Source organism: Manis javanica, chromosome 13 (genome assembly GCF_040802235.1).
Source record: "Manis javanica isolate MJ-LG chromosome 13, MJ_LKY, whole genome shotgun sequence".
NCBI lineage: Eukaryota > Metazoa > Chordata > Mammalia > Pholidota > Manidae > Manis > Manis javanica.
In genome coordinates, this window is record NC_133168.1 from 46,061,032 (window position 1) to 46,087,568 (window position 26,537).

The 26,537-nt window shown below is 39.4% G+C and overlaps 1 protein-coding gene across 10 annotated transcripts in view; it reads left to right on the forward strand.

Annotated features, from left to right (window-relative positions):
* The window catches only part of NCOA7 (nuclear receptor coactivator 7), a 157,090-nt gene that overhangs the window by 66,964 nt on the left and 63,589 nt on the right, over nt 1–26,537 (forward strand). For all 10 annotated transcript variants that reach the window (XM_073219559.1, XM_073219567.1, XM_073219558.1 and 7 more), the window contains 2 exons: nt 9,065–9,285; nt 25,651–25,730. In XM_073219559.1, coding sequence (XP_073075660.1) covers nt 9,065–9,285; nt 25,651–25,730 — 301 coding nt within the window. The remainder of the gene's footprint in view (nt 1–9,064; nt 9,286–25,650; nt 25,731–26,537) is intronic.

Sequence of the window (26,537 nt, forward strand, 5' to 3'; positions counted from 1 at the left end):
TAATATCTACAATTTATCAGAAATCTTCTTTGTCGTGTCACACTGCTTTACATATTCATTTTCTCAGATCTTGAGAAATTATGAAGTAATGACAACAGCTGCAACACGACACTTCGGGTTCTAGAGCTGTTACTGGAAACCAGATGCAGATTGTATTTGATAGTAAAAGTAAGCTTTCTGTGTGTGCTCATCAGTTTATTCATCATGAAAGACCATTTCAGACTACTATTTCAAGAACAAAGAACCTGAGGCTTAGATTTAGTAATTTACCCAGGGATATATACATAAGGTGGAAAAATGAGGATTCTAATGCAGATGTTTCTGGCCCACAGATTTGAGCTCATCTGTGGTAACACCCCCATTTTCCCAAGTCTGGAAATGGCAAGAGTTAGCTTTAGGCAACCAGAAAAAAACATAGACTCTGAAGGTCAGAACAGTAGAATGTCAAGGTTGCGGTGGAACAAACAGACCAGCCTTGTGTGATAAGGAAGGGAGTTGGGGCTGCATTACAGGAATTCACTGTGATAGCTGGGCCCATGGGAAAAATAAACCAGTGGCAGAGAGATTAAGTGAAATGTTGCCACAGCTGAAGATTTAAAAATGTATTGGCCTTATAATTTCAAAAGAAATATAAGCTTACTGTACAAAAAATTCAATACTAAATTATATAAATGTAAAGTAACAGTTGCTCCTCTTCTCTTTTTCCTACCAAACCACCATTTTCTCACATCTGTGTATCTAAATCTCTGTGTGTGTGTGTGTGTGTGTGTGTGTGTGTGTGTGTCTAATAGTTGGTTTGGGAGGGTTTTACTTTATTTTTTGTTTTATTCCACAAAAATAATGTCACACTATAATACTTTTCATAACTTTTTTCATGAAACAGTATTACTTCGGCATCTTTTAGGTTAGTAGTCTTATTTACCTACAGGGAAAATTTTGAGTAGAAGTAGTTGAATTAAAGAAGACTGTATTGAGGGGGTAGGCAAAATGGGTTAAGGTGGTCAAGGTACAGACTTAAAGTTATAAAGAAAGTCCTAGGGATGTAATGGAGCATGGTGACTATGGTTAATAGTACTATATTGTGTATCTAAAAGTTATTAGGAAAGTAGATCATCTTAAAAGTGCTCAACACAAGAAAAAGAAAATTTGTAACTGTGTGATAGTGGATGTTAGCTGGCCTCCTGTGATCATTTCACATTATTTACATATATTGAATCATTTACAAAAACAAATACAATATTGCATATCAATTATATCTTAAAAAAATGCATAGCTGTCTTGTGGTTTTCAAGTCAGAACTTAGCCCTCACCTGCTTGAATACTTCCAGTGATGGGGAGTTCACAACTTTGTGAAGTAGCCAGTTCCATTATTGGATTGCTCTGTTAGAAAGTCATAGTGAACTAAAGTTGGTGACTTTATGACTTTCATTCATATGCTCTCTGAAGTTCCACTGACTAAATCTCATCCCCTCTTCACTATAACTGGATATATTGAGAAACAAAAGGGTATGCTTAAGGATATTTTTTAAAAAAACTAAACTAAAAGCAGACAAAAAATTAACAAAAAGAAGAGTATATTGCCCCCATGGTAAGTCCATTTTGACATTTTCTGTTTTTCTGTTAGCTGCCAATTGTAAAGCAGCGCTTTCTTGTCTCTCTCTTTTTTAAACATCCTATGTATAGGAATGGTGCCTATACAATGGTCCGTATGTGAATGGTTCTGTCTTGGTCTTTGAACTTTTCCAGGGCTGGAAGTTCTGCAGTTGGAGGAAAATATACTCTGCTGAGAGGAAGCACAGGGACATGCAGACTCTTGGGAAGGTTTAGTTTGGATTTAATTAATTTTTTTAAATGTTTATTTTTACCTTAAAACAGCTTTAGCACTTTTCTTAATCTCAGCCAAGTTTAAATTGTTTGAGCCAGACAGGACCTTGAAAATCATGTTCGCCTCTTGTTTTTATTTACTTTAGAAGCCCTGGAGAGTTTATCGTATTTCCAAAGAAAGTCACAGCTGATTACACAGAGAGCCCAGCCAAGAACCTGAATCTTTCCTTCCTGTAACTGTGTTCCCCAGTTGAAGCCCACTAGATTGCCAGACAGTTCTCTCCTGAATAGCTCATAGAATTTCCAAAGTCCAGTGAATTTTATTTTAAAGTCAAGTATACATATATACCATAGAACTCCTCAGGACAAGATCTGGGAGGCCCTGTGGCCACTGGTTCAATATAGCTTAGCGAATTCCTACTGCACCACTTAACTATGCTCTGTGACCTTGGGAAATGGCCCTAATTTTCCTCAGCCTTCCTTTTCTTATCTGTAACATGGAGATAAGATTGCCTACCTCATTGGGCTTTTGTGAGGATAAGATAATATTTGTAAAGTACATAGCAATGTAGGCTCCTGGTTCATTAGTCAACTCAACAGTATTTGCCCTTATAATTAAGCACTCAGATTTTCATAATTCTTTTCAAAAAGTAAAACTGAATTTTTAAAATTTGACTGTATGTAAATGTTGAATTATTCTTATAGTAGGAAGAAGACTTCAAGGGCTAAATAACTTAAATATTTTGACTAGTAATATGTGATATAAAATCCAAAAGGTATAAAAAGAACACAATGAAAAATAATTTTTCTTACTCTCTCTTTCCCCTGAGCTACTAACTTTCGTTTGCTGGAAACTTACTTTACCAATTTTTTAGTGTGCCATGGAGACATATTCTATGCATAAATTCAGTAAGTTTTAAATATTAAATGATCTTTATCTTCACTCTTCTCCCTAGTCTTTTCCTAGTAGGGCAGATAGTCGAATCAGTAGCTAGAGGTCAGTACTGTCCAGGTGTTTGTTCTGTGTTGTTGGACCAACTAGTACATGAGTATATTGAGCAATTTAATGTGGCTCTTACATCTTACAACTGAAGAACTGAATTTTAAATTTTTACTTAATTTTAATTATATTAATGACCACAGGTGACTGGCTAGCGATCCTATATTGGACAGTGCCATGCTAGATATAAAGTTTATGTCTATAGTGCTTTTTACAGAAACACATGGACCTCAAATTGTGGAATTAAAGAATTTTAGATATTTATGAGTTATATTAATTCAACTTAAAAGAATCATATTAAGTCTATAGTTTTTTGTTTTTATTTTTTTATTTTGGTATCATTAATATACAATTACATGAGCAACATGGTGGTTACTAGATTCCCCCCTTTATCAAGTCCCCACCACATATCCCATTACAGTCACAGTCCATCAGCATAGTAAGATGCTATAGAGTCACTACTTGTCTTCTCTGTGCTATACTGCCTTCCCCATGCTCCCCTTACGTTATGTGCACTAATCATAATGCCCCTTAATCCCCTTCTCCCTCCCTCCCCACATGCCCTCCTCATCCCCTTTCCCTTTGGTAACTGTTAGTCCATTCTGGGTTCTGTGAGTCTGCTGCTGTTTTGTTCCTTCAGTTTTTGCTTTGTTCTTATGCTCCACAGATGAGTGAAATCATTTGGTACTTGTCTTTCTCCACCTGGCTTATTTCACTGAGCATAATACCCTCTAGCTCCATCCATGTTGTTGCAAATGGATTTGTTTTCTTCTTATGGCTGAATAATATTCCATTGTGTATATGTACCACATCTCCTTTATCCATTCATCTACTAATGAACACAGGTTGCTTCCATTTCTTGGCTATTATAAATAGTGCTGCAATAAATATAGGGGTGCATCTGTCTTTTTCAAACTGGGATTCTGCATTCTTAGGGTAAACTCCTAGGAGGGGAATTCCTGGCTCAAATGGTATTCATATTTTTAGTTTTTTGGGGAATATCCATACTGCTTTCCACAGTTGTTGAACTAGTTTACATTCCCACCTGTGGTGTAGGAGGGTTTCCCTTTCTCTGCATCCTCGCCAGCATTTATTGTTCCCATTCTTTTCTAGGTTGGCTATCCTAACTGGTGTGAGGTGATACCTCATTGTGGTTTTCATTTGCATTTCCCTGATAATTAGTGATGTGGAGCATCTTTTCATGTGCCTGTTGGCCATCTGAATTTCTTAAAGAAGTCTATAGTTTTTAATACATTTTTAATTGTATGTAGCTAATATATTTTCTTTTTAAATCAAGTATCTAAATAAAGGAGATGGGCAGTTCTTTTGGCTAACATGCTGTTAATCAAGAAAGCTGTAAAACCACACATTCATAGGAAAGCACTGGCTAGGAGAGATCTCAACCAAGTCACAACTAGCCTCATTTAGCCATTCATTCATTCAAGAAATACTTATTGAGTATCCCATGTTTACCATGCATAGGCCCTCAGTGCAGTATTGAATAAAACTAGACCAAATGGCTGCCATCATGCAGCTTTCCATGCAATGCAGATGAAAGTCTCCTCTCATCATTTGGTCCATTTTGTGTTTCATTCCCTTGGTTGTCAGCAAGCAGCAGAAGAGACCTCAGCAGAAACAAAGAAAGGAACTTGCTCAAGGCCCTGGCTTTGATTGCTGCCAGTACCCTGGACTTAACTTCCTTTAGTAAAGGAAAAAGCTTCAGAAGAACAGTTTTCATCCAGCTACTGAAGATGGCTTTCTTTAGCAAGCCACCTTATTTATTTCTTCAGTCTCCTAACTCTGAGTTGAGATACTAGTAGGGAAGAAATGAGGTGTTCATGTGACCTACAAGTGCACACAATTTTAATGTAAGAAAGCCAAGAGATTCCAGAATAAGCCCTTTAATATCCCTTTATGGGAAAGTACAAATAAGCTCAGAATCCTGACAGTGAGCCACACTGCCTCATCTTCTGCACTGAGAGATGATCTGAATAGTATAACTCCTCCTGTCTTCTGGCTTTCACATTATCCTCTTAAAACAATGATTGCTTCTTAAGGCTGCATTGCATTTAAGTTTTATTCTTTTGTACTTTTTTGCATTTTCAAAATTTTCTAGTATGAATGTGTGTTGTTTTCACAATAAAATGAAGAATAATTAAACTGTAATAAAATAGTCCTATCAGAGAGATGGTAAAAGCCTGAAATGATTCAGTGGGAGCAGAGGAGAAGGTAATTTTGAGAGGAGAAAATTCAGGAAATAGAATTGGCAGGGCTTGATTATAATAGTGAGAGAAGATTGAAAAATAAAACACTTATTTTATGTAATTGTGATCTCTTTTTTTATTTTTAAAAAAACACCTTGATTTTGAACTAACTTTAGATTTAACAGAAAAGTAGCAAAAATAGTACAGAGCGTTTCCTTATCTCCTGTACTTGATTGCTCATGTTAACGTCTTTCATAGCCACATTGCAGTTGTCAGAACCAGAGATTTACCTTCTGTGCAATGCTATTTTTTATTTGTTTGCCTCTTCACTTTTTGTGATTTTAATGAAGTATCATTGTTATACAATCTTATATTGGTTTCAGGGATACAACACAGTGGTTCAACAGTTACCTCATATTAGTAAATCCTCACCACTAGTGCAGTTACTATCTGTCAACATAGGAAGATGTTACAGAATCATTGGCTGTATTCTCTGTGCTGTACTACCATCCCTGTGACTACCTTATATTATGATTGAGAATTTTTGTGCCCCTTTTGTCCCCCATCACCCTCCCACCCACTCACTCCAACCCCTCCCACATGGTAACCATCAGTCCCTTCACAGTGTCTATCAGTCTACTGCTATTTTGTTCATTTTGTTTTCTTAATATTTTTAGGTTCGACAAAGAAGTGAAATTGTATGGTAGTTGTCTTTCTCCATCTGGCTTATTTCAGTCAGCCTAATACCCTCTAGGTCCATCCATGTTGTTGCAAATGGCAGGATTTCTTTCTTTTTTACTTCGGCAGACAAATTAGGACCAAAAAGGCCCTCCCACAAAACTGGTGTTATAAAGAATTTGAATACAAATAATATTCCATTGTGTGTATGTACCACTTCTTCTTTATCTACTCATCTGTACTGATGGACACTTAGGTTGCTTCCCTATCTTGACTATTGGAAATAAGGTGGTGATAAACATAGGGGAACATATATCCTTTTGAATCAGGGGTTTTGTTTTCTTCAGGCAAATTTCCAGAAGTGGAATTACTGGGTCATATGGTATTTCTATTCTTAGTTTTTTGAGGAACCTTCATACTGCTTTCCACAGTGGCTGCACCAATTTATATATTTTCACCAACAGTGTAGGAGGGTTGCCATTTCTCCACATCCTTGCCAGCACTTGTTATTTCTTGTCTTTTGGATAGTGGCCATTCTAACTTGTGTCAGGTGATAGCTTATTGTGATTTTGATTTGTATTTCCCTGATGATTAGCAATGTGGGACATCATTTCATGTGCCTATTGGCCATTGTGATCTCTTTTAAAGAAAGATAAATGCTGCATGATGAAATACAGGTGAATTTTTTTAACATGTATTTATAGCAGTCATGTTAAATATGTCTCATTATCTTGAATTACTCATCTGTTTAAGATGATTTGTCAGGTTTTTTTTTAGCTCAAGTGTATATTTGGGATCATTAAAAAATCTTAGGTGAAAGAAGGGGAGTTGATTTTCTTATATAACCTGTTGTTTTCAGTTAACCTTAATTTAGTGATAAAAAACCCTATTGTGAGCATGCCCTGATAGATACTGACTTGACAAAGAAAAGAGAAGCCTGAAAAGATAAAAGCCTTAAAAAGGAATATTTGAAGAGCATTAATTATACAATATTTCTCAGGCTGGCAGTTATTCCCTCTTAGAAAAGGTGTTGAAAATATATTCCCAGGCTCTGAAGGAAGTGTTTTACAGTTCTGAAGGGCTTCCAGAACTCATATATGATTTCCAGTTATAAGATCAATATGATGGGAACATCATATTGATAACCTGTAGAGAAATAAATTGTCAGGAGTAAGCACCCTAGCCAAAACAAAAGATGTAGCTGACTATAAAATTATTGGAGTATTAAATTGTACTGTTTTCTGTTAAACAGATTTGTAATTGCTGTTGTCTAGGTTTTTTTATATATACAACAATGATGTGGCTATATGCGTTGACAATGATGGTCTGTGTGTAAAAGGGGAAAAATGAATAAAACAATGTATCCCATTTTGTTACTTTCACATGTGAAAATCAGTCTCTAATGAGATGTCCCTGAACAGTACTGCTGTTCATCAGAACATGTGCCCTAGATCTGAGTAAGTTTAATTATCATGGGGACACTGAAATGAGGCCATTTAAATCAATTTAAAGGGAAATATTCAGAAGATTAAGAAACAGCTTATCTCAGGCTGCATAGATGTCTCTTACTCCTATAAGAAATCATTTTTGGAATGGACAGTAAGGTTCATTTCAAGCATGTTTTTGAAAGCCCGTATATCAGAACATACCAGCCATTGCCAGCCTTTTGAATGCAGAGATCAACTCTTTGCCTAGACCTCTCTAAGCAAAGTGCTGATCTCTGATTAGATCTAGGTTACTGCATATTAATTTCAGCCTCAAATAGTAATCTTGATGAAGAGAGAAATTTTTTTTATTAGGAGCATTATCTGACTCAATATTGCAAAGAGCCACCTACTCTTTCACCAGATTAAAACAGTTTAGAATCAAGATAGAATGTAAAAATGTGTTTATGGAATTTAATTCCTTTTTATGAGTCTCCAATTTTATCTAGTCTGTATTTTTTTTAACAAGTAAACATGAAAAGACAGCTAAACTAAGAGATGCCAAGTATATTCATCTGCAGTTTTTTCCAACTGTCCTTTCTCCTAGTCCATATACTTAACAGGTAATGAAAATCTAAGAAAGTGGCTGCCAGTGTTCAATGAATAACAGCCTAGCTGAAATATTTTCTTAAAATATGAGACCTTCATCTCAAAAGCTGAATATGTTATATATCTTACCATACTTAGTTCTCATGTCATTGTATGATCATATTAAGGAAAATCTTACTATTTCTGTTTCTGTTTGTATATATAATATGGTGGCATATATTATCTCAGTTGATCATAATAAAAGACCTGTTAGGTAGCAAAGCCTCAGCAAGGGACCTCTCCAGACTGTTAAATTGATTTGTCCAATATCACAGAGCAAAGCAGCACAAAATCAAACCTTAGTCCCTTTATTTTCCTACAGTCATCTCATTTTTCTCCCCAAACATTTATTTATCTTGCCCACCATAAAATTGTGTAGTTTATCAAGAGAGCAAAGGAAACAGGCATGTGTCAGAGATAGCTGACAGTGCCTAGGGGGAAATGGAGGGGAAGAGGATCCTCATTTTTAAAAATTTTCATGAGTAGACTGCCATGTATAATAGAGGCCCAGACCCTTGTTCTTGAGGTCTGGTCAGATAAAAACATTCTTCAGAAAAACTAGTAAGTACAGAGTGACACATCAAGTACATACATCAGCTGGAAGAGACTTTGTGTTGCTGGGTTTCAGTGAAGTATGATAAACTTCATCTCTTTAACATTTTGGGAGTAAGGAATTGAAAACATCAAATATGTTAACTAATGTGTCTGCCATTACTAATCATAATGATAACTACATATTGTCGTTGTGGTATGCTCTTCCTTCAGTACTACTATTACATGTGGAAAGAAAAGGATTACTCAGACCTGAACCGTTCCACACCTTTCCAAGCCTTTACACTCAGCACAAGAGACAAGTATAAAGGACTGATCTTTTTACATATGTTCCTGCCCATTCAGACCAAAGTATCACTGAAAATCACTCTTTTTAAAATAAAATGTAATGCTCCAAGCATGGCATTATAGTAGGGTAGCTGTATATATTGATTAAAAATACTCAGCGTGTAATAGCCATGTAAGAATCTAGTTTTTTCTCAGGCTTAGAGCATTTCCCGATAATTTTTTGAGACACAAATACTGAAATATAAAATTCAAGAAAGGCTATATAGGTCTCCACATAAAGATTTTTAAATGATTAGGAAAGAAAAAAAAGGAAAATGTAAGTAATATAAAGAAAGTGTTTTTCTATCAGTTCATTAGTTTTTCAATATCCAACAGAGTGAAATTAATATAATCCTTCCTAACACATCATTTGCAAATGTTTTTCCTTTTTTCCCCCTCATTCCTAGATTGAAAAAGAAAAAACAAGCTAAGCAAAATGCAGAGACAGCCTCAGCTACTGCTCCAAGGGCTCATACTGGAAAAGAAGATCCTAATACAGTCATTTTAGAACAAGAGAAGTGCAACATTGCTGGGGAAGAGGAATATGTTACTGATGAGAAAAAAAAGAGAAAAAATAATCAGTTAAAGGAGATCAGGCGTACAGAACTAAAGAGATATTATAGTATTGGTGAGTATTGGTGGCAGTACTGCAGCATTTTCATTTTAAAATTCCACAATAATTTTTAAAAGACTGATTTGTAACTGGTCATACTAATAATAGTAAGAGTTTAATAAACTCTTGGAGCTAATAAGCACATGGAGCTATTATGTTCCATGTACGTAATCTTGTATAGAGGAATGACAGCAAAATAATGTTGATTTGTCTTGCTTAACTTTGTGTTCCCAGTGTCTAGCGCAGTGCCTAACACATAGTGTGTGCTAATAGTTATCAATGAATGGTCACTTACCCTGTATGATAATGTTTTTCTTAATGTGTATAGATATATGCATAAAAACGATAGAAATGCCTGCACTGCTTGGCATCAGCTGGACAATAGAAAGTGTAAGAGACATGGCCTTGTATCTATCAGTTTGAAAAAAAAAAAAAGACTTGGAAATTTTAGGTAAGGAAGTTTTTCAAATGATTATATGTTTCTCAGAAGAGTCTTTACATCTGAAACTGCAGTAGCAAAAGTGGGGTCTAGCATGATGGAAGCAATAATCCTGCTTTATGTGGGTCATCAATCATCTCACACCTGGTGCTCCTGTCACATGCAAGAATGTTCAGAAACAAACACAAAGAAAGGGGACCAGTCATCAGAACTCGACGTGGCATACAGGTTACAGGACACTCAAATCACTAGCATAAGACAGAAGCTTGAGGGTTTCTCCGGGAATGGACTGCAGTACAGTGTACATGCGTGGTTTCACAGGGACTTGTTCACAGGGCCCCAGACTTGGTCCCAGTTTATGCCAAAGTTATTGGGGAACAGATCTTGTCTCCCTGTTTAAAATAACTGTCTAGCAGTGCTCATCAAAGGTAAAATGGGCTGCCACTGGGGTGGCAATAAGTGTGCTTTGCTGGCATTGCTCCCACTGGGGCAGGTGAGACATCTGCAGCACAGCAAGTGTGGTTCCTAGTGGTCCAGTACTAGGCTGTGCTGAGTACATCATGTATTGCATGGCTTGATGGATGCTTCTGATCTCAAGCCATTCAGTATTTAATAAAACGCTGTAACTGTCACCCTATTGAAAGAAACTTGTATGTGATTAATACACTTCCCCTTAACATTTAAAGGGGTTGAGTATTATCCCTTACTCCCCAGAAGAGGAAGAAGATTAAGGAAAATAGCATATCACATCTTCTTTTACATATGATTTGTACATGTTGGCCATTTGAAAATGGTGTGGTTTTTATAAGCCGTGCAGTTTAAAATACTGTCTTTTTTCATCTTTACTTGAAATGTAGTTGAGTAAGAAGTACTTTAAAGTGGAAACATTTTACTCTGCACTTTTTCCCTGAAGGAGGCTGATAAGAGTCCTGTCCACTGAGGTTTCTTTTTAGGCATGATGCTGTACTAACTGTGGACACTGCATTAGGATAGTGTTGCATTCTGTTACATGTGTAACTCTTTGAGTCTATAGTTCCACAATACTCTTCACTCTTACTCTTACCTAACTTTCACATGACTTCACAAAATCAGTTCAGTCATCATTTCTTCCAGAAAGCCCTCCCTGTCCCTGGCCTGCTCCTTAGACTTCCCTTCTGCTTGTCATCATGGATTTACTTATCTGCTTCCTATTTATTATTTATAGACTGTCATGACTTGGACCCTCTATTATTAGCTTTTTGTAGTATCTGTGTTACAGATGCTCTTTAAGTGTGCATTGAGTGGGTAGATTAATATGTAGATTAATGAATACTCTTGTTTGAATTTCATGAAAATCCTGGAAGGATATAGGTGTCAGTACAATAGTGGGGTCAGAATTATCTTGTGACTTTATTTGGGGGCAGCAAGAGATGCCTTCATAGCTTTTCATCTTCTCTCAAGAATGGCAATGGTAACAACTGGTTTGCACCATTTCCTTAGGAGCATCCAGTACTTGTATAAAACCACTAGGTGGGCCATTGAGTTCCAGGATTCCTTGTCCCTTTTCATACATAACTCTAGCTGACACACCTGTTGGCAGGTTTGCTTGATCTCATAGGGCTGACCTGGCATATTCCCGAGTCCGATAAGGATGTTGTTCTGTACCACTAGGTGGCGATTGAGACCTCAAGTCAGAGCAATTCCAGTTCTTCACTGCTTCTTTTGGTGGCTCTACTCTGGGGACAAGAGATGTTAAAATGGGAGCGTCTTGTCAGCTACACTAAGGATTTGGACTTTATCCTGCAGTTAGTGGGCTTTTGGGGCATCTCCGTTAATCTGTTTTAAAATGATGAATCTGAGGACAGTGGGTGGCCATGAGTCTGAAGGCAGGTTGTGCTGATTGGAGACTTGGGCAGAGGAAAGAGGACACCCTAAGGATAAATTTTGCTCACAGAAACAGCAGTGTTTGGTGACCAGTGTAGTGTGTAGGGGGAAAAAAACAGTCAAGAATTGACAAACTAGAAAACTCAAGAAGGAAGGTAACGAATTTGAAGTTGAAGATGTTTTTGAGGTGCCAGATGGATTTGTGTAGGGGGGCCTAGGTTGCAGGTGAATGGCCCAGAAATTGGTGCTTTTAAGGTATAAGGTAAATCCATACATGTAAAAGAAGTAATCCAGGAAATGCACTGAGTCAAAACCAAAAGTTAATGGATCAAAAATAATAATGAATTATTAGAAAAACAAACTGGAAGGATGTCTTGCCAATGGGTTTCGGCCCCTGGGCAAGTTCGCTATAGATTCAATGTGACCAAAGAACATGACAGCAAACGTTCTTTGGGGTGAAAGGGTTCATTACCTGGTTTATTCTCCCGGTGGTAGGTCGAGCACTAGCGTCTCTGCCTTTGCCCAGAGCACTGGGCCGAGCTCTCTATATAGCGCAATAATAGCTTATTGCCTAAAGGTGTGGAAGTGGTAGCCTAGCAACAAGCCAATTACATGATCAGGTGGTTTAAGTTCAGTGAGGATCCTGGCCATAGGAACCCCAACTTCCCACACTACTCCTCCAGGATTCTCACTTTACAATCAACACACTTTCAATTTTCTGCAGTGGTCCCTGTGTGAGAAAGCTGGAGCACTGTAACCAGATTCCACAACAGCAACAGAGGATAACAACAACTTAGAGATAATAACAAAAATTAAGATACAACACCATAGCATGGTCCATAAGTGGACTGACCATCCCTGCAGACTATTGGTATCTGACTTTAGTCTAGATTTTAACAAGCCATTGTGCCTCTCTATCTTGCCTGCTGTGGTAGGATTGTATGGCACATGAAACTACCATTTGATTCCCACCTGTTGCACCCATTCTTGCAGTGTATGTCCAGTAAAATGGGTGCCCCGATCACTCTAAATTACCTGTGGTCGGCCATAGGCATCAAAGAGACACTCCAGGCCTCTTTTGGTCATCTGCTGGTCTGCACAATGGGTAGGAAAAGCAACCAGACATCCAGTAGCTGTGTCCACACAAGTTATGGCATGCTGATATCCTTCTGACACATGTAGAGGCCCAGTAGTCAATCTGCCATCTGACGAGGGGTATCAGGCCCTTAGCTATTGTCCCATGTTGCTGTATAACTTGGTGTAAGTCCCTTTTGGAGCACATGTCACACTCCTGCCGGGCTCTACTAACTTCTTCAAAGGTCAAAGGCAAGCCCCATCGACAGGCTATAGCCCACATTGTCTTTTACCTGACATGCAACAAATGCTGATGTAACTATTGGGCTATATCAGAGGCAGGCTTTCCTTCTAACCAACATATCTGGGCCAATTTATCTGCTTCATCATTTCCTGTGGATGCCAGTGGTAAATGACCTGTCACATGGTATACTGTAATTATTTTAGTCTGACCACAGACCCATAAATCTTGCCACAGTTCTTGTCCCCAAAGGGGTCAGTGACCAACCAGCCAGTTAGCATGGTAGCAGGTTGGTAGCCACAGGGTCAAGCCCTGATAGACAGCCCAGCTATCGGTGCACACAACTGTAGGGGAGGGCTACTGGCTGATCACAAGCCCCATGGCCTGCAACTCTGCCCACTGGCTGCTCTTTCCCTCACCATCTTCCATCCATATATATTGTCTGAGTCTAAGGATGAAAAGCTATGGTCCTCCATTTTTGGGGGCTTCCCATGGCCAGAGCGGTCTGTGTACCATGCATCTTTGGGTATAGGGGCTCTTCCCTTCCAACAGGAACTCTGTTACTAATGGCTCAAAAGCAAGTTCTTCCTGCTTTTCACTAGTATATGTCACTGGCCCCAATAAGTGTTGGAGTTCTTCACTCAAGGGCCTATTACAGAGGGTACTAAACTGCTGTAGGTAAGCACCCCACTTGGCCAGTGTGGGCATTTGTGCCACACGACTCCTTGGCTTTTGGGTCCAATCTTGTATGCACCCCAAGATGGGATAGGTGGTTATTACCTTTATCGGGCCATTCCAGTGATGGGTTTTGTAGCCAGCAAGGCGTGATACACGGCAGGCAGTTGTTTCTCTATCAAAGTGTATCGTACCTCTGCCTCTTTCCAGAGTTGTGACCCGAATCAAATAGGTTGGCGAGTTTGTTCAAGCCACTGCCAGAGACCCAAGCTATAACCATCTTCAGTCACATGAACATACAGCTCACAGGGCCTTAATGGCTTTATCACACTGAAGACCTTCAAGGCCATGACTGCCCATTTTGCTATAGTAAAGACAGATGCACATGTCTCATCCCAGTCCCATCTGATGCTCTTTCGTATCAACTGGTATAATTGCTTCAGAATTTGTGCCAAGTGTGGGATAAACACTCTCCGGTAGCCTGGAAGACCCAGAAACTCCTGTAGCAATACTATAGTTGTAGGGACAGGAAAAGCCTGGACTTTATCTATAACTGCTTCTGATATAACTTTGGTCTTACCTGACCAGACGACCCCCAAGAATGTGACAGACAAACCAGGTCCCTGAACCTTGGTACTGTTCACAGCCCATCCTTTCTCCTGTAGATGTTGTAGCAGTCTAGGTGCTGCACCTTCTAGATCTGAAAGAGAATGGATGTGAGCATGACATCATCAGTATAATGGTACAGCTGCACCATTGGCAGTTTCTTCCATGTAGCCAAGTCCTGGGCTACAAGTCCGTGACAGATGGGGCTGTGGAGGTATCCCTGTGGAAGGACGGTGAAAGTCCATTGCTGTCCTTCCTATGTGAAGGCAAACTGTTCCTGACTTTCCTGCTCAATGTCAATGGAAAAGAAGGCATTAGCAAGATCTACCACATAATGGTATGTTCCTAGTTCACGGCTGAGGGTATCCATCAGGTCTGCAATAGAGGGGACAGCAGCATGCATAGGGGGTATGACTTTATTCAGTTCTCTGTAATCTGCAGTCATATGCCAGGAGTCATCTGGCTTTTTTACTGGCCATGCTGGGGAACTGAAAGGACTATGGGTGGGCTTTATAATACCCACCTTTTCCAGCTCCTGGAGAGTTTCTCCAATCTCTTTATGCCCTCCAAGCACTTTGTATTTTTTGGTATTAGTCAACCAGCAAGGCACAGGCAAAGCTATGGGTGGGTGCCTAGCATGTCCCCTCAGAACAGCCCTCACCACACATACTCTCAGTCTGAACTCACCTGCAGTGGTCTGCAGCCATAAACCCTGCAGGATATCAATACCCAAAATATACTCAGGGATAGAAGATATCTGCACAGTATACTCTTTTGGGGGTAGATGCCCTATTCCCAAAAGGATTTGGGCTTGTTTCACTCTGATAGCCTTCCCCCTGTATCCATCTATGATAGTGGGGGTCCCAGGGAACCACTCAGGTTTACAATGAATCAGTGAACATTCAGCCTGTGTCCACCAGAGCCAGAACACTAATGTTCACTGGGGACCAGTGGATAGCTATTTTAACATGTGGCCCCAGTCCCCTCCTGGTCCCTCAGAGCAGGTACCTCAACCTTCCCCTCAGTCAAACCATGTTCCCCAATCATCTTCCTGTGCGGGCTCAAGTGAGGTTGGCTTGCTCTCCAGCAGGAAGTCTTGCAAACAAACAGTACGGACTTGTGGCTCTGTCTCTGACCTCTGCCTCTTTGGTCTTAATGGCTGGAACTGCTGCTCTGGTTTCAGCTGTTGCCATAGCCCTAGTAAGATCCTATTTAACTTCCCATCTGATTTTCTTCCATCTACTCCTGCCCACAGTAAATCAGTCTACATCTGGATTCTCATAACCTTCATGGGGCCCTTTAAATTCTTCTTCTGAGTAGCAGACCTTATTTCTTTCCATGTTCTCATTACTTCAGCCTCTTCTAAGTCTCCTACTGTATGTGTCACCTCGCTGATGGGATGCCCTAAGTGAGGGGAAAGAATGGCCACAAGAGACCCAAGGAGGGGTGTGGGAGCCTTTTGAAGCACAATATTTCTCATCCCAGTAGTGAAAATCTCTTCATCTGGGCCATAATTCTCTGGACCTTGGATGACATTTCTTATGCCTAGCTCTCATAACACCTGTTGGAGCTCAGCATACATCTGCCATCTAACAGGAGAAGACGGTAGATCACCCTGATTGGACCACACAGCAGGAAGTGCAGACATAAGCCAATCAAGGAGGGAGTGACTCCCTGGGGTCTGATGTGCATTTTGTAATCGCTGCCCCAAGGCGGGCTGCACTGTCAGGGAAACCAGCTTTCCCATCTCTGATCCCTACAGAACAATTCCATCCACCCCTAAGTCCCACAGACGCAGGAGCCAAGCTGATATTGACACCAAGGGCTTCTGCCTAAACTGGGAGCCCAAATCCACCAGCTCAGCCTGAGTATAGGGGTGGACCATAGAGCGCTCCACCACCTGGGGAGGGGGCTGCTCCTCTCCTTGGGGAACTTTCAGCTGCTGAGTCTTTATTTTCTTTATAACCATTGGGTGTGCTTTCAATACAGAAGGGGTCAGTGCCTCTGGCACCACCCCTTCATCCTTCCTCAGCTCCTCCATTTCTGGGGCTGATGGCACCTTTCTCTCCCCTCCCCTGAGTGCCTCTGCTACAACCTTTACCTTTTCTACTGTGCCTCACAGCAATGCTAGCTCAGTCTTCAGCAGCTCTCTTACCTTCACCTCAATGCTTTGCAGCTGGTGTTCTCTTGCCACCTCTGCCTGTGCTTCCTTCAGGAGTTAGTCTTTTTCCTTGATGGCCTTTTCCTCCTTCAGAGCCCCTGGCAGCACTGCCATCTCATTATATAAGTAATCTGTTACCTCTTCAATGGCACCTTGCTGCTGGCCTTCTTGTGTTGCCTCCTCCCACATCAGTGCCACTTCCTTCTTCAGGGAATCCACAGAATTTTGAAGCTCATGTTCTTGTGCCACCATTTCTTGGGTCTTTTCAGGAGCACGTCCTTCTCTTCTGTAGACTTTTTTAATACTGTGAGAAGCAGCCAACCCACAGTCCCTACTGCCTCACGGGCACTCTGTCTCTCAAAAGACCTTCTTACTATATCAAGGGCCACACCTACAGCCTCAGGTGTCACCTCCACTTGCCTCCAGTCCTGGGGTGGGGCCCAGTCCTGTAGGAGGCAGCCAACTCAGACCACATATCCATTGGGGGACAGTCCACTGTCTCCCCATTCACAGAGGCAGCCCACTGAAGCACCCTTTCCTTAAGAGCAGCCTATCTTTTTCCTTGGTCAACAATGAACTCTGCCGACTTTGCCAATTGTCTTGCCAGTGGGTTTCAGCCCTGGGCAAGTTCGCTATGGATTCAATGTGACCAAAGAAACTGATAGCAAATGTTCTTTGGAGTGAAAGGGTTTATTACCCGGCTTGTTCTCCCGGCGGTAGGTCGAGCACTAGCTTCTCTCCCTCCGCCCAGAGCACAGGCAGAGCTCTCTATATAGCACAATAATAGCTTATTGCCTCAAGGTGTGGAAGCAGTAGCGTAGCAACAGGCCAGTTACATCATCAGGTGGTTTAAGTTCAATGAGGATCCTGGCCATAGGAACCCCAACTTCCCCACAAAGGATCTATAACATGATGTTGATAATTGTTTTCATGGGGTACAGAAATTGCAAGAGCGTTTTGTTTTCTTCATTTTTAGCATACTACACATTTTGTAATTATTTTTAATATTAATCAAAATATGGGAACTGAGTAATAAACCAAAGGACTTTTGCAAAAGAACATTAGACAAATGTAAAGTTCTATAATCAATATAAAGGCAAGTAATTATTTTCTGTAGGTATCTATTCCACATCTGTAACATTACCTATCTCATCTGAGGAAGTATATTTTGACAAAATAATGTTTTTATCTGTGCCTCATGTAAACTTTGGTTAAGAATGCTTTGCTATCTCCTGTTAGAAGAATGTAACAGTTGAGATACTGGTAAAAGATATTATGGAAAGATTGAGTCACCTCATTGTAACAAGGTGGTGCCAATTCTAAAAATGTTTAGTTTAGTTTTGTTTTTGAGGGGAGGAGGAGAAAGGAAGTGGAGTGATTGTATCGAGGCAGATGGCATCAGATAAATCTAGATCCATCTCCTAATATAGCACCTGGCATACCATAAGCATCCAAAAGAAGCTTCTAGAATAAGTGAACCCAACCCCTCTGTGCTTGTACTTGTATGTTCTGATAGACTGAACTCCCTTTTCACTTATTCTATTTATTTATATAAACTCTTAAGGAACTGTTTGATAATAATGCATCTTAATGTATGTTTCAAAATTAGCTATTAAGTTATAGTTAAATTTGACACAAATATATTGAAATGTTTATATATGTATCAAAAATGTTTGGTCCTTATTACAGTATCAAAATATATTAACTGGTATGCATTATGTCACAAAATTCTTTTATATTAAAGGAATACATTATTCCTTAATCTTAGAATAGTGCACATTTTTTGCTTCTGTGTAAGTGGAGATAGGAATGGGAATTTTGCAAATGTGGACTATATCTCAATGGGTAAGTTCTTCAATTGAAACATGTATGCAAGTGTCAGATATGAAAGAAATGGAGAAATTTCATAAATATGGGAGGCAACCCTAAATTGGAACAAAATATATTATTATGGCTTTGTAGTATTTTAATACAAAACATAAATGCTAAGAATCCTGAATGATAAAGTAGATATTTTAAGAGAATTGGGAGGTTACTTCAACAAAAGAAAACACTATGTTCTAAGAGTATGGCCAGTTTTGTGATTACTACAAAGATTGATTTAGAGCAAACCTCTGCAGTGTGAGGAATAAATTGAGTTTTTCAGTAATAAATTTGTATTCCCTATATTAATCATTTCAACTCATAGTTTTCTCTCCTTAAGCCAAAAAAACCTTAAGAATAAAATACTGAATTAAATCCTCTACTCTCCTTAGTTAGGCTTTTTGGTTTTGCTAGAACATTAAAGTAACTAACTACTGAGTTATTTTCCACAATGGCAACCCTGACACTTTCCTTACATGGATTATTTTTTCTTAGGGTTTTTTAACTACATGTGTGAAGATTTCCTATCTGTCACTTACCTTTGTTCCACATGGCAAGTTCAGAAGCCATGGCTATGTTATTTTGATAGGTTAATCCCCAAACATAAAAGTAGGTCAAGCCACAACACAAAATAACTTTGATCTTCTGTTCAAAAGTAGTGATCATTCTGGTACTTCAGAGCTCAAAGAATCACAGGATATAAGGATTAAATGGACTTTAATGTGAAAGAGGATATCAAGAACCCAGTTAATGCTTTGATTTTTAAATCAGTATATAAAGATTTGAGGAACCTGGATATAAAATAATTGAAATTGTTAGGATGGAAATAATTAGGGCTGTGCTTTAAGGGGCCATCAAGAAAGTCAGATTGTTTAAGTGAAGTCATGCCATGAAAACTAGGTGGTAACAGTACAAACCTAATGATTGTCCTCAGAAGGTACCAGAGTGTTGCAGAAGCAATGAAGTGGTAAGAAAGAAGATGACAGATATGGGAGGCATGGGTGAAGAGTGTTTTTTGGAACATTATATGTACCTCCCTTTATTCAAGCTTCCATTTATAATACTTTAGTAAATCTTTTTCTTCATATATATATTATCCCTTATCTTGTTATATTTATTCCTACATATTTTCTAGTTTGACACCATTATACCTGGAACTTTTCCAAATACATTTTTATCACAAGTATAAAAGACTATTACATCTGGCACCTTTAATGAACAATTTTATAATTTCTGGTTATTTGTATATGTTGGTTCTTTAGGTAGACAATTCATCTGACAATCAAATTTTCATTTAATTAAGTTTGAATACTTTAAACTCTTAATTGTTGCTTTGACTAGATTCTCAAACAAAGCTGAGCATAAACCACGATAGTTGAAATCCTTGTTTGTATATTGGTATGTTTTACTTTAAATATTTGCTTTTGGTTTCTGATACTTTTAATATTTGTTTTTGGTTTCTGATCTAAGAGCTCATCTGTTTACTCAGGTATGCTTTAGGAAAGGTTAGAATAGTGCTTAATTTCTAAGGAGGCCATTGGTGAACAAGTGCACCTGGAGTGCATTCTGCACAGGTGTTACCTTATGGTGCTCGGAAGGGGGGCCTCCAGTGAGTGCCCGGGATCCCCTCTTCATCCTCAGGGTTTCCAAACTGTCTCCATTATGTTTGTAGTGTTTCTGCTTTCATCTCCACTACAGAGTTCATTTTTATGCCCTTAAGTACTTGTGGTTTAGCCTTGCATCACATTAGGTTAGCCTCTTTGTTGTAATTTAGTTGAGTAGAAGATACTGTGCCCAACAGCCTTAAAAGCTTTGCTGGAATTGCTCTTAGGCACTTGTCTTGCACAGAACAACAAGAATAAAGGGAATAGAGTGGAACTCTTGCACTGCTGTGGGTATCTCTCCCACTGCATACCCCAGAACCTCTCTTCTAGGAAGCTGGGGTGGAGGTCTCACGAGGGCCTGAGCTCAGGCTGCATGTAGGTCACTAATGAGCGACTGTGGACCTGGATGTGATATCGGGAAGTCGTTCAGTTTACATTCTTACAAGGGAATTGCTTTTGATATATACCCTTTAGGGTTCCATTGCTTTTTCAGAAGCATATTTCTGATGAATATCAAAGAGTAACTGAAAGATCTTCATAATATTAAGAAGTTCCCTCCTATTCTTAGTTTTCTAACAGTGGGGGATTTATTTAAATTTTGTTCTTTTTTTAAATAAACTAATGGCTGTTTAACTTTATCATATGCTTTTTAAAGGCACCAAAGTGATCAGATATGGTTTTTCTTTAAATAATTCATAATCATCTATCATATTAATGTTATATAACTCCAATATTTCTGGAATGAAACCTTTTTGCTTATGGTTTGTAATTCTTTTAATATTCCACTCTATTCAGATTGCTGTTTACTTATGTTGACTGCATTATTATCAATAATAATAGCATTTGTTAAGCACTTACTTGGTGCCACACTCTGAGATAAATACCGTGTCCATCATATCACTTAATCAACATTATGAGATAGTTCTTCATTTTATAGAGAAAGACACAGAGACACAGACATTTTCAAGTAACTTTGTTAACTTGAGAATGAGAATGTGTCAGAGTTGCTAGTTGAACCTAGCTCATTTTACCCCCAAACCAAATTATAATTCCAAAAATGTTTGGTGACATAAGAGAGGCAGCACATGACCTGATTTTATTGTTAATGTCATCAAACCGTGATTGCCAATGCATCAGCTCCCAGAATAGTGATATCTCTGTCGTTGGAAATAGGTTTTCCTGTTTATAAGTCACAGTGCTGCTTTCTTAGAAAGATCTAGAAAGACATAGACAATTTTTACCTCTCTGGATCCCCCTTATATAGATGCCATGGAAACTGGAAACTGTTCTCCCCCTTAAGACACGGTGTTGAGTATCCTGTGAGATTTGTCTCCTGTACCCCATTCAGATGGTCTTACGCTAGAGATGGAAGAAAGGGAGAGCGTGGTTGTTCAAGGGAAGTGAGGGAAAAGGGGACACACATAGTAAGTCTAAGCCAGTGCAGAGTTGACCCTGATATAATTTGAAAACCTGGAAAGTTCTGTTTGTGCTTATTCACATAATTGATAACAGAAAAAAGGCTATATACTGTCTTTTCTTTCCTTCCTGTATCTGTGTAGAGGTTATGGAATCAAGACCCGGGGAATTCACAGTGTCTGTTGTTTCTGTTTTCAAGTACGATAATGTATAATGTCCACTGTCCTGACTTCCCCCGGTCCCCAGTGGTTTGTGGCAGGAGCCAGATGCTCAGGTTTAGAGACATTGGTATTGCCGCATTCTTGGTGGTTTTTCTCAGAACCAGAAGTATAAAAGAATAAGTTTGTGTTTATGTTTAATATAAGCCACTAAATTCATGGTAATTTGTCACGGTAGCAATAGGAAACACCACCTCATGCCATTTTCCTAACTCAGCATCCCAGCGCTCCTCACCTGCAGGCTGGCTTCAGCTGCCCTGCTCATGCCAGCAGCCCCACTGGCCGCCAGTAGAGTAGGGTGCTTGCTCACTCCTCACACGGTCTGTCACCCTGTGCTGAGCCCCCCGACCCCTGGTGAGCCCTTGTTGTTTCTTCTTACTGCTGCTTTCAACATTCACATTATTGGAACCTTCTCTTTGCCACAGTAACTTTTCCAAATTTTACAACCCTTTAGCCCATACATTTTAGCAAATGACCTTATCCCTACGTTTCTGATGAGGTTAACACCATCTGTCTTGAGATCACTCCAGTTTCACCACAGGAACTGTTATCCATTACCAGTTACCAGGTTTCCATCTCTTATCTACTGTGCAGCACTTGACAGCGTCAATACAGCCTTCCTTTAACTTTTTGCCGTGGCCTCTACGACATGACGCTCACTTCCTGGACTTTCAGCCCCCCACGCTCATCAGCCTTGCTGCTTCTTACCCCTTCCTTGGGTTCTGTCCTCCAGCCTCAGATCTTACGATTCAGTCCCCTGGCATTTGTGACCTCATGTGAGACTTCACAGATCACCACTGCAAAGGAATCCTCCCCTTTCAGCCTTCATGCCCCTCTGGGCATCCTCCTGAACATCAGCTTCTTTTGGCCTCAGTGCACTGAGGGAGAGGAGTCTCCTTTCAGTTAGCTTGTATGTAGGCTTTCCTCAGATGCAGGAGCCAGAAGCCTTGTGCTCCAGACACTCATAACCCTCCTGTGGGAGCAGCGAGGGAGGAAGGGGGTTGAGGGTCCACAGGGGTTCCCCCTCCCCATTTCAGCCCCCACCTCCAGGATCTATGAGACCCGAGGTGGGCGAGGCTAAAGGGCCTATGTTGCATCCCCTAGGGTTTTTGTCGTTTTTTTCATAGCTGCTCCCTCATTGGTTTGGGAAAAACTGGCTCTAAAGACTTCTTTTCAGAGTGGGAGCAAATAGGAGGTTCAGTGGCTTTGCTCTGAATGGCTTCGGAGGAACACCTGCCAACTTTCCCCTCCAGCAGGAGGTACTTTGACATCATTTACTTCAGGTTCCTGTAAGTGGGAAGTTGGGGGGCAGCGTTAGAATTGGGGTAAGTAAAAAGGGTCTAAGGAGGCCTAAAGCTGAAAGTAGACTTATCAGTGTCACTGGGGGACAGTTCCAGATAGTTCCATGCTTAGTTAGCATGGTCATGATCTCCACTTGAAACACTGGAATCGCAGCCAACCACCCTTTCCCGAGGCCTCAGCCTCCTCTGCAGGGCCAAAACCTCCCCAGTGCTTTGTGGACTATGTGCCGCAGAGCCCTTCTAGTAAGGTCCACAGGACTCCATTGAATTGTTACACATAGTTCACCATCTTATAACTTACAGCAAAAAGATATGTAGGAAGCAGTAAGAAACCTTATTTTGTGCTATAATGACTGAAGACATTAAATTAGGTCCTTGGAATTTACCAATTCTGTGCTTTCTAGACTGAGTCCACTGTAAAACACATTGTTAAGTTTGTGGCTTTAATGGTGTGATACAATTTTCTGGTGTGATGTTCCATCAGTGAAAATGTTGCCTGGCATCAAGTTGGTCAGGCTCATTGATCTATATTGGGAAGTTCATTCAAGCATATACACCAGGTGTCATATTATGGCACATTATATTCAAAAATGAGTATATCATGGTCCTTACCTCAAGAATTTAAAATCTTAGACTCTGGAGGGAAGACTTTTTTTGATCCTTTTAATATTACCATCTGTGACATTGTTCTGGCCTATCCACCTATGTCAAAGGAAAGTAATTTAATTTTTGTACTAATTCGGGTGTATTTAGTTATGTTTATCCTGAACGGTTCAGCCAGCACCCAGTCTTCTTTCACAGCTGGGCAATATAGAACCTCATGACTTGGTGGCTTGGAACAGTGCCCCCTCTGGGACCAGGGATAATTATACACAGCTTACAGAAGGGCATGGATCAGAAGCTGCCACCAATAGGAAAGGAGATTAGGCTCTAGAATAGGAAGCACCTACAAAAGGATGTGAAGAGACTGTTCTCAAAGCAAGAAGACCTAAAGTTACAACTTTTTATGCTGACAATGAGAAAGGCAGGAGTGCAGGGCAAAGAGAGTGGAGCTGAGATATTAAAAGGAGTGAATGCCAGTTAGCGCATAAGAATTATAAAATACCATGATGGAGTTTTTCAGTAGTCTATGTAGAATCTCCCAATCTACAGAATCTGGAGATCTGGAGATCTAAACGACATAATCAGTAGTCTCATCTTCCTGAAGTAATTTAGATATGGCTACCTGAGGTAAGGAGGGGATTTTTTCATAGTCTAGAGAGATCTTCAGAGTCTTGCAGTTCTATGAAGAGATCTGATTGAACCTACAAATAACTAGGAAGGGACTCTAATGGCAGCATCTATTGTTTTCTTTTGTTGTTTTTTAATATTAAATAATGTAAAAAAAAATCTCAAAAGCAGGTAAACTCCATGTAAATTAACTATTTTCACATTTTTGAGTTACCTTCCAGTTCTCATCAGTATGCCCATATTTGTTATGTAAATGCAGTGATACTGCTGATCTGGGGGGTGGGGTATGGGGGGATGTAGGAACTCAGAGTGCTGAGTCAATCATACTTCTCATCAGTTCATGGTATGTCATCACTGGTCAGAGCTGAGCTCCTTGTTAATTATTCATTAATTCCCTTTTATACTCATTCGCCACTCCCATTTGTCTTCCTACTTCACACCATTTTACAGTGTTCAATGTGTACAGGTTTTTATTTGGATATGGCCTTGAAAAATGTGTGTGGTTGTGTGTATCTCTTTTAAATATACATAATATTGTTCTGTACATACCAATCTGTTTCTTGCTGTAAACATGTTGCAGTGTATATTTCCTGCTTATTTTTAATTACTACCTAGTATCCCAGAGCACATCTACTTCATTTTGCTTTCTCTCCAGCACCCCACTGACACAGATGATGCTGTTAGGTACACCCTCTATAAGTCACTCTATGCTCTACATAAAGCACATACCTCCTGGGGAAGGATGTATAAATGTGAGTTCAATTGCTGAGTGATATGGGCTCTGTAGACTTAATTTGCTGGAATGACTGTACCAGTTTACATTCCTAGTAGTTCACATGTCTGCCAACCCTAGAATTATCCATCATTCTGATTATTTTTTTGCCATGCTAATAGGTATAAAATGATACCTTGTCTTAATTTGCTTTTTTTTCTGATCACATACAAATTAGTTAATTCAGTTTTATATTTTTTGTTACTTAAAGTATTGTAATTATCCATTGTAATATTTCTCTCTGGTTTCCAAGATCTGGGTTGCTATATTAAGATGTATTTAACAAGAACAAATAGGTTGACTTACAGATAGCTGCCAAACTATTAGGTTGACCAATTTTGACTTATAAAAACAGCAAAACCTATAGTGCAACTTAATATGTTGTTGCACATATAGGTTTTTCCAGGGTTTTATGATTATAAATAATATTCTAGTAACCATATGCTGTGACACATAGCAGTTTAATTTTTTGTTTTTTTCCTTGGTAAACTTACTCTTAGGAATTTATCCTGAGTCAAAGAATGAACAATGTTATGGCTATTCTTACATACTGACAGATCATTTCCTCATGGATGTATTGATCTACATTATATATCATTTATATCAGGATTGTACTAGTTTTACTCTAACTTCACCATACATTAATTATCATTGAAACTATCACTTTAATAACTTTAAAATTTTACCTCATTGTTATTTGTACTGTTTGGTTACAGTTAACATTAGTCATTTATTCAGGTGTTCACTGATGAAATATATGTTTTTTTAGGAATATGGTCTATTTGTGCCCTTGGTCCATTTTTCTATTAGTGTTTTGTTTTTTAGTCAATTTGAAAGTGAATTTTAACAAACTGTAGATTACTCTGGCCTCCAATCCTGAAAATGAAATTTTCATTTACATATATTTTGTTCTTCAGATGACAATCAAAACAAGGCACATGATAAAAAAGAGAAGAAGATGGTGGTTCAGAAGCCACACGGTACCATGGAATACACTGTAAGTATAAACATTTGTTAATACTGGACTGACATGTTTCCCCCTGACACATCCTGCCTCTGCGCTGCACTCCTCTTGTGTACCCATTAAATAATGGAGCTTCTGAAGTCCTGCTTTAGGTCATCTCTCTTCCCTCCATATTTTTTCCCTGGGCAATCTCATATAAACCTGTGACTTGAATGACTTATGGTATGCCAGTGAGGACCAATTTGAGGTCTCTGTACCGGATAGGCTTTCTGAGTTCCAAAACCATAGATTCAGTTGCCTATTCAACATACCTACCTAGACCTTCATGTCTGGTCTTTTTTCTAGAAACAATGGCTCCATCATCCACACATTTCTACAACCCAGAACCTTCTTTCCATGATAATCCATGTTCATTCTTACCTTCTGACCATCCACCAATTCATTTTACTGTCTCATAAAATCATGTTCCTTTAAATAATTTATCTCAGCTTAACATTTTTTATGCAATAGTGTGATGGTTATTTTAATGTCTGTCTTGTCCCTTGATTCATCTTCCCATGGAGAGAGACTAGACCCCTTCTTGGCCAACATTGTATTTGTGGTGCTACTATCAGTAGATGAGTAATTCTGTGCCTGTGTCCATTATTGCACGTCCACATTATGTTCCATGTGCTTATCTCTCTCACTATACCATGAGCTCCTGGAGGCCAGAGTTATGTCTATTTATCCTAGGTCTGGCATAAAGCAGGCACTCAATTATGGATGTGTTTTAATTCAGTTTGAATAACATTATTGAGGAGTGTTCTCTAACTTCTAAAAGGAACTGAAGTGCTGTTTGCC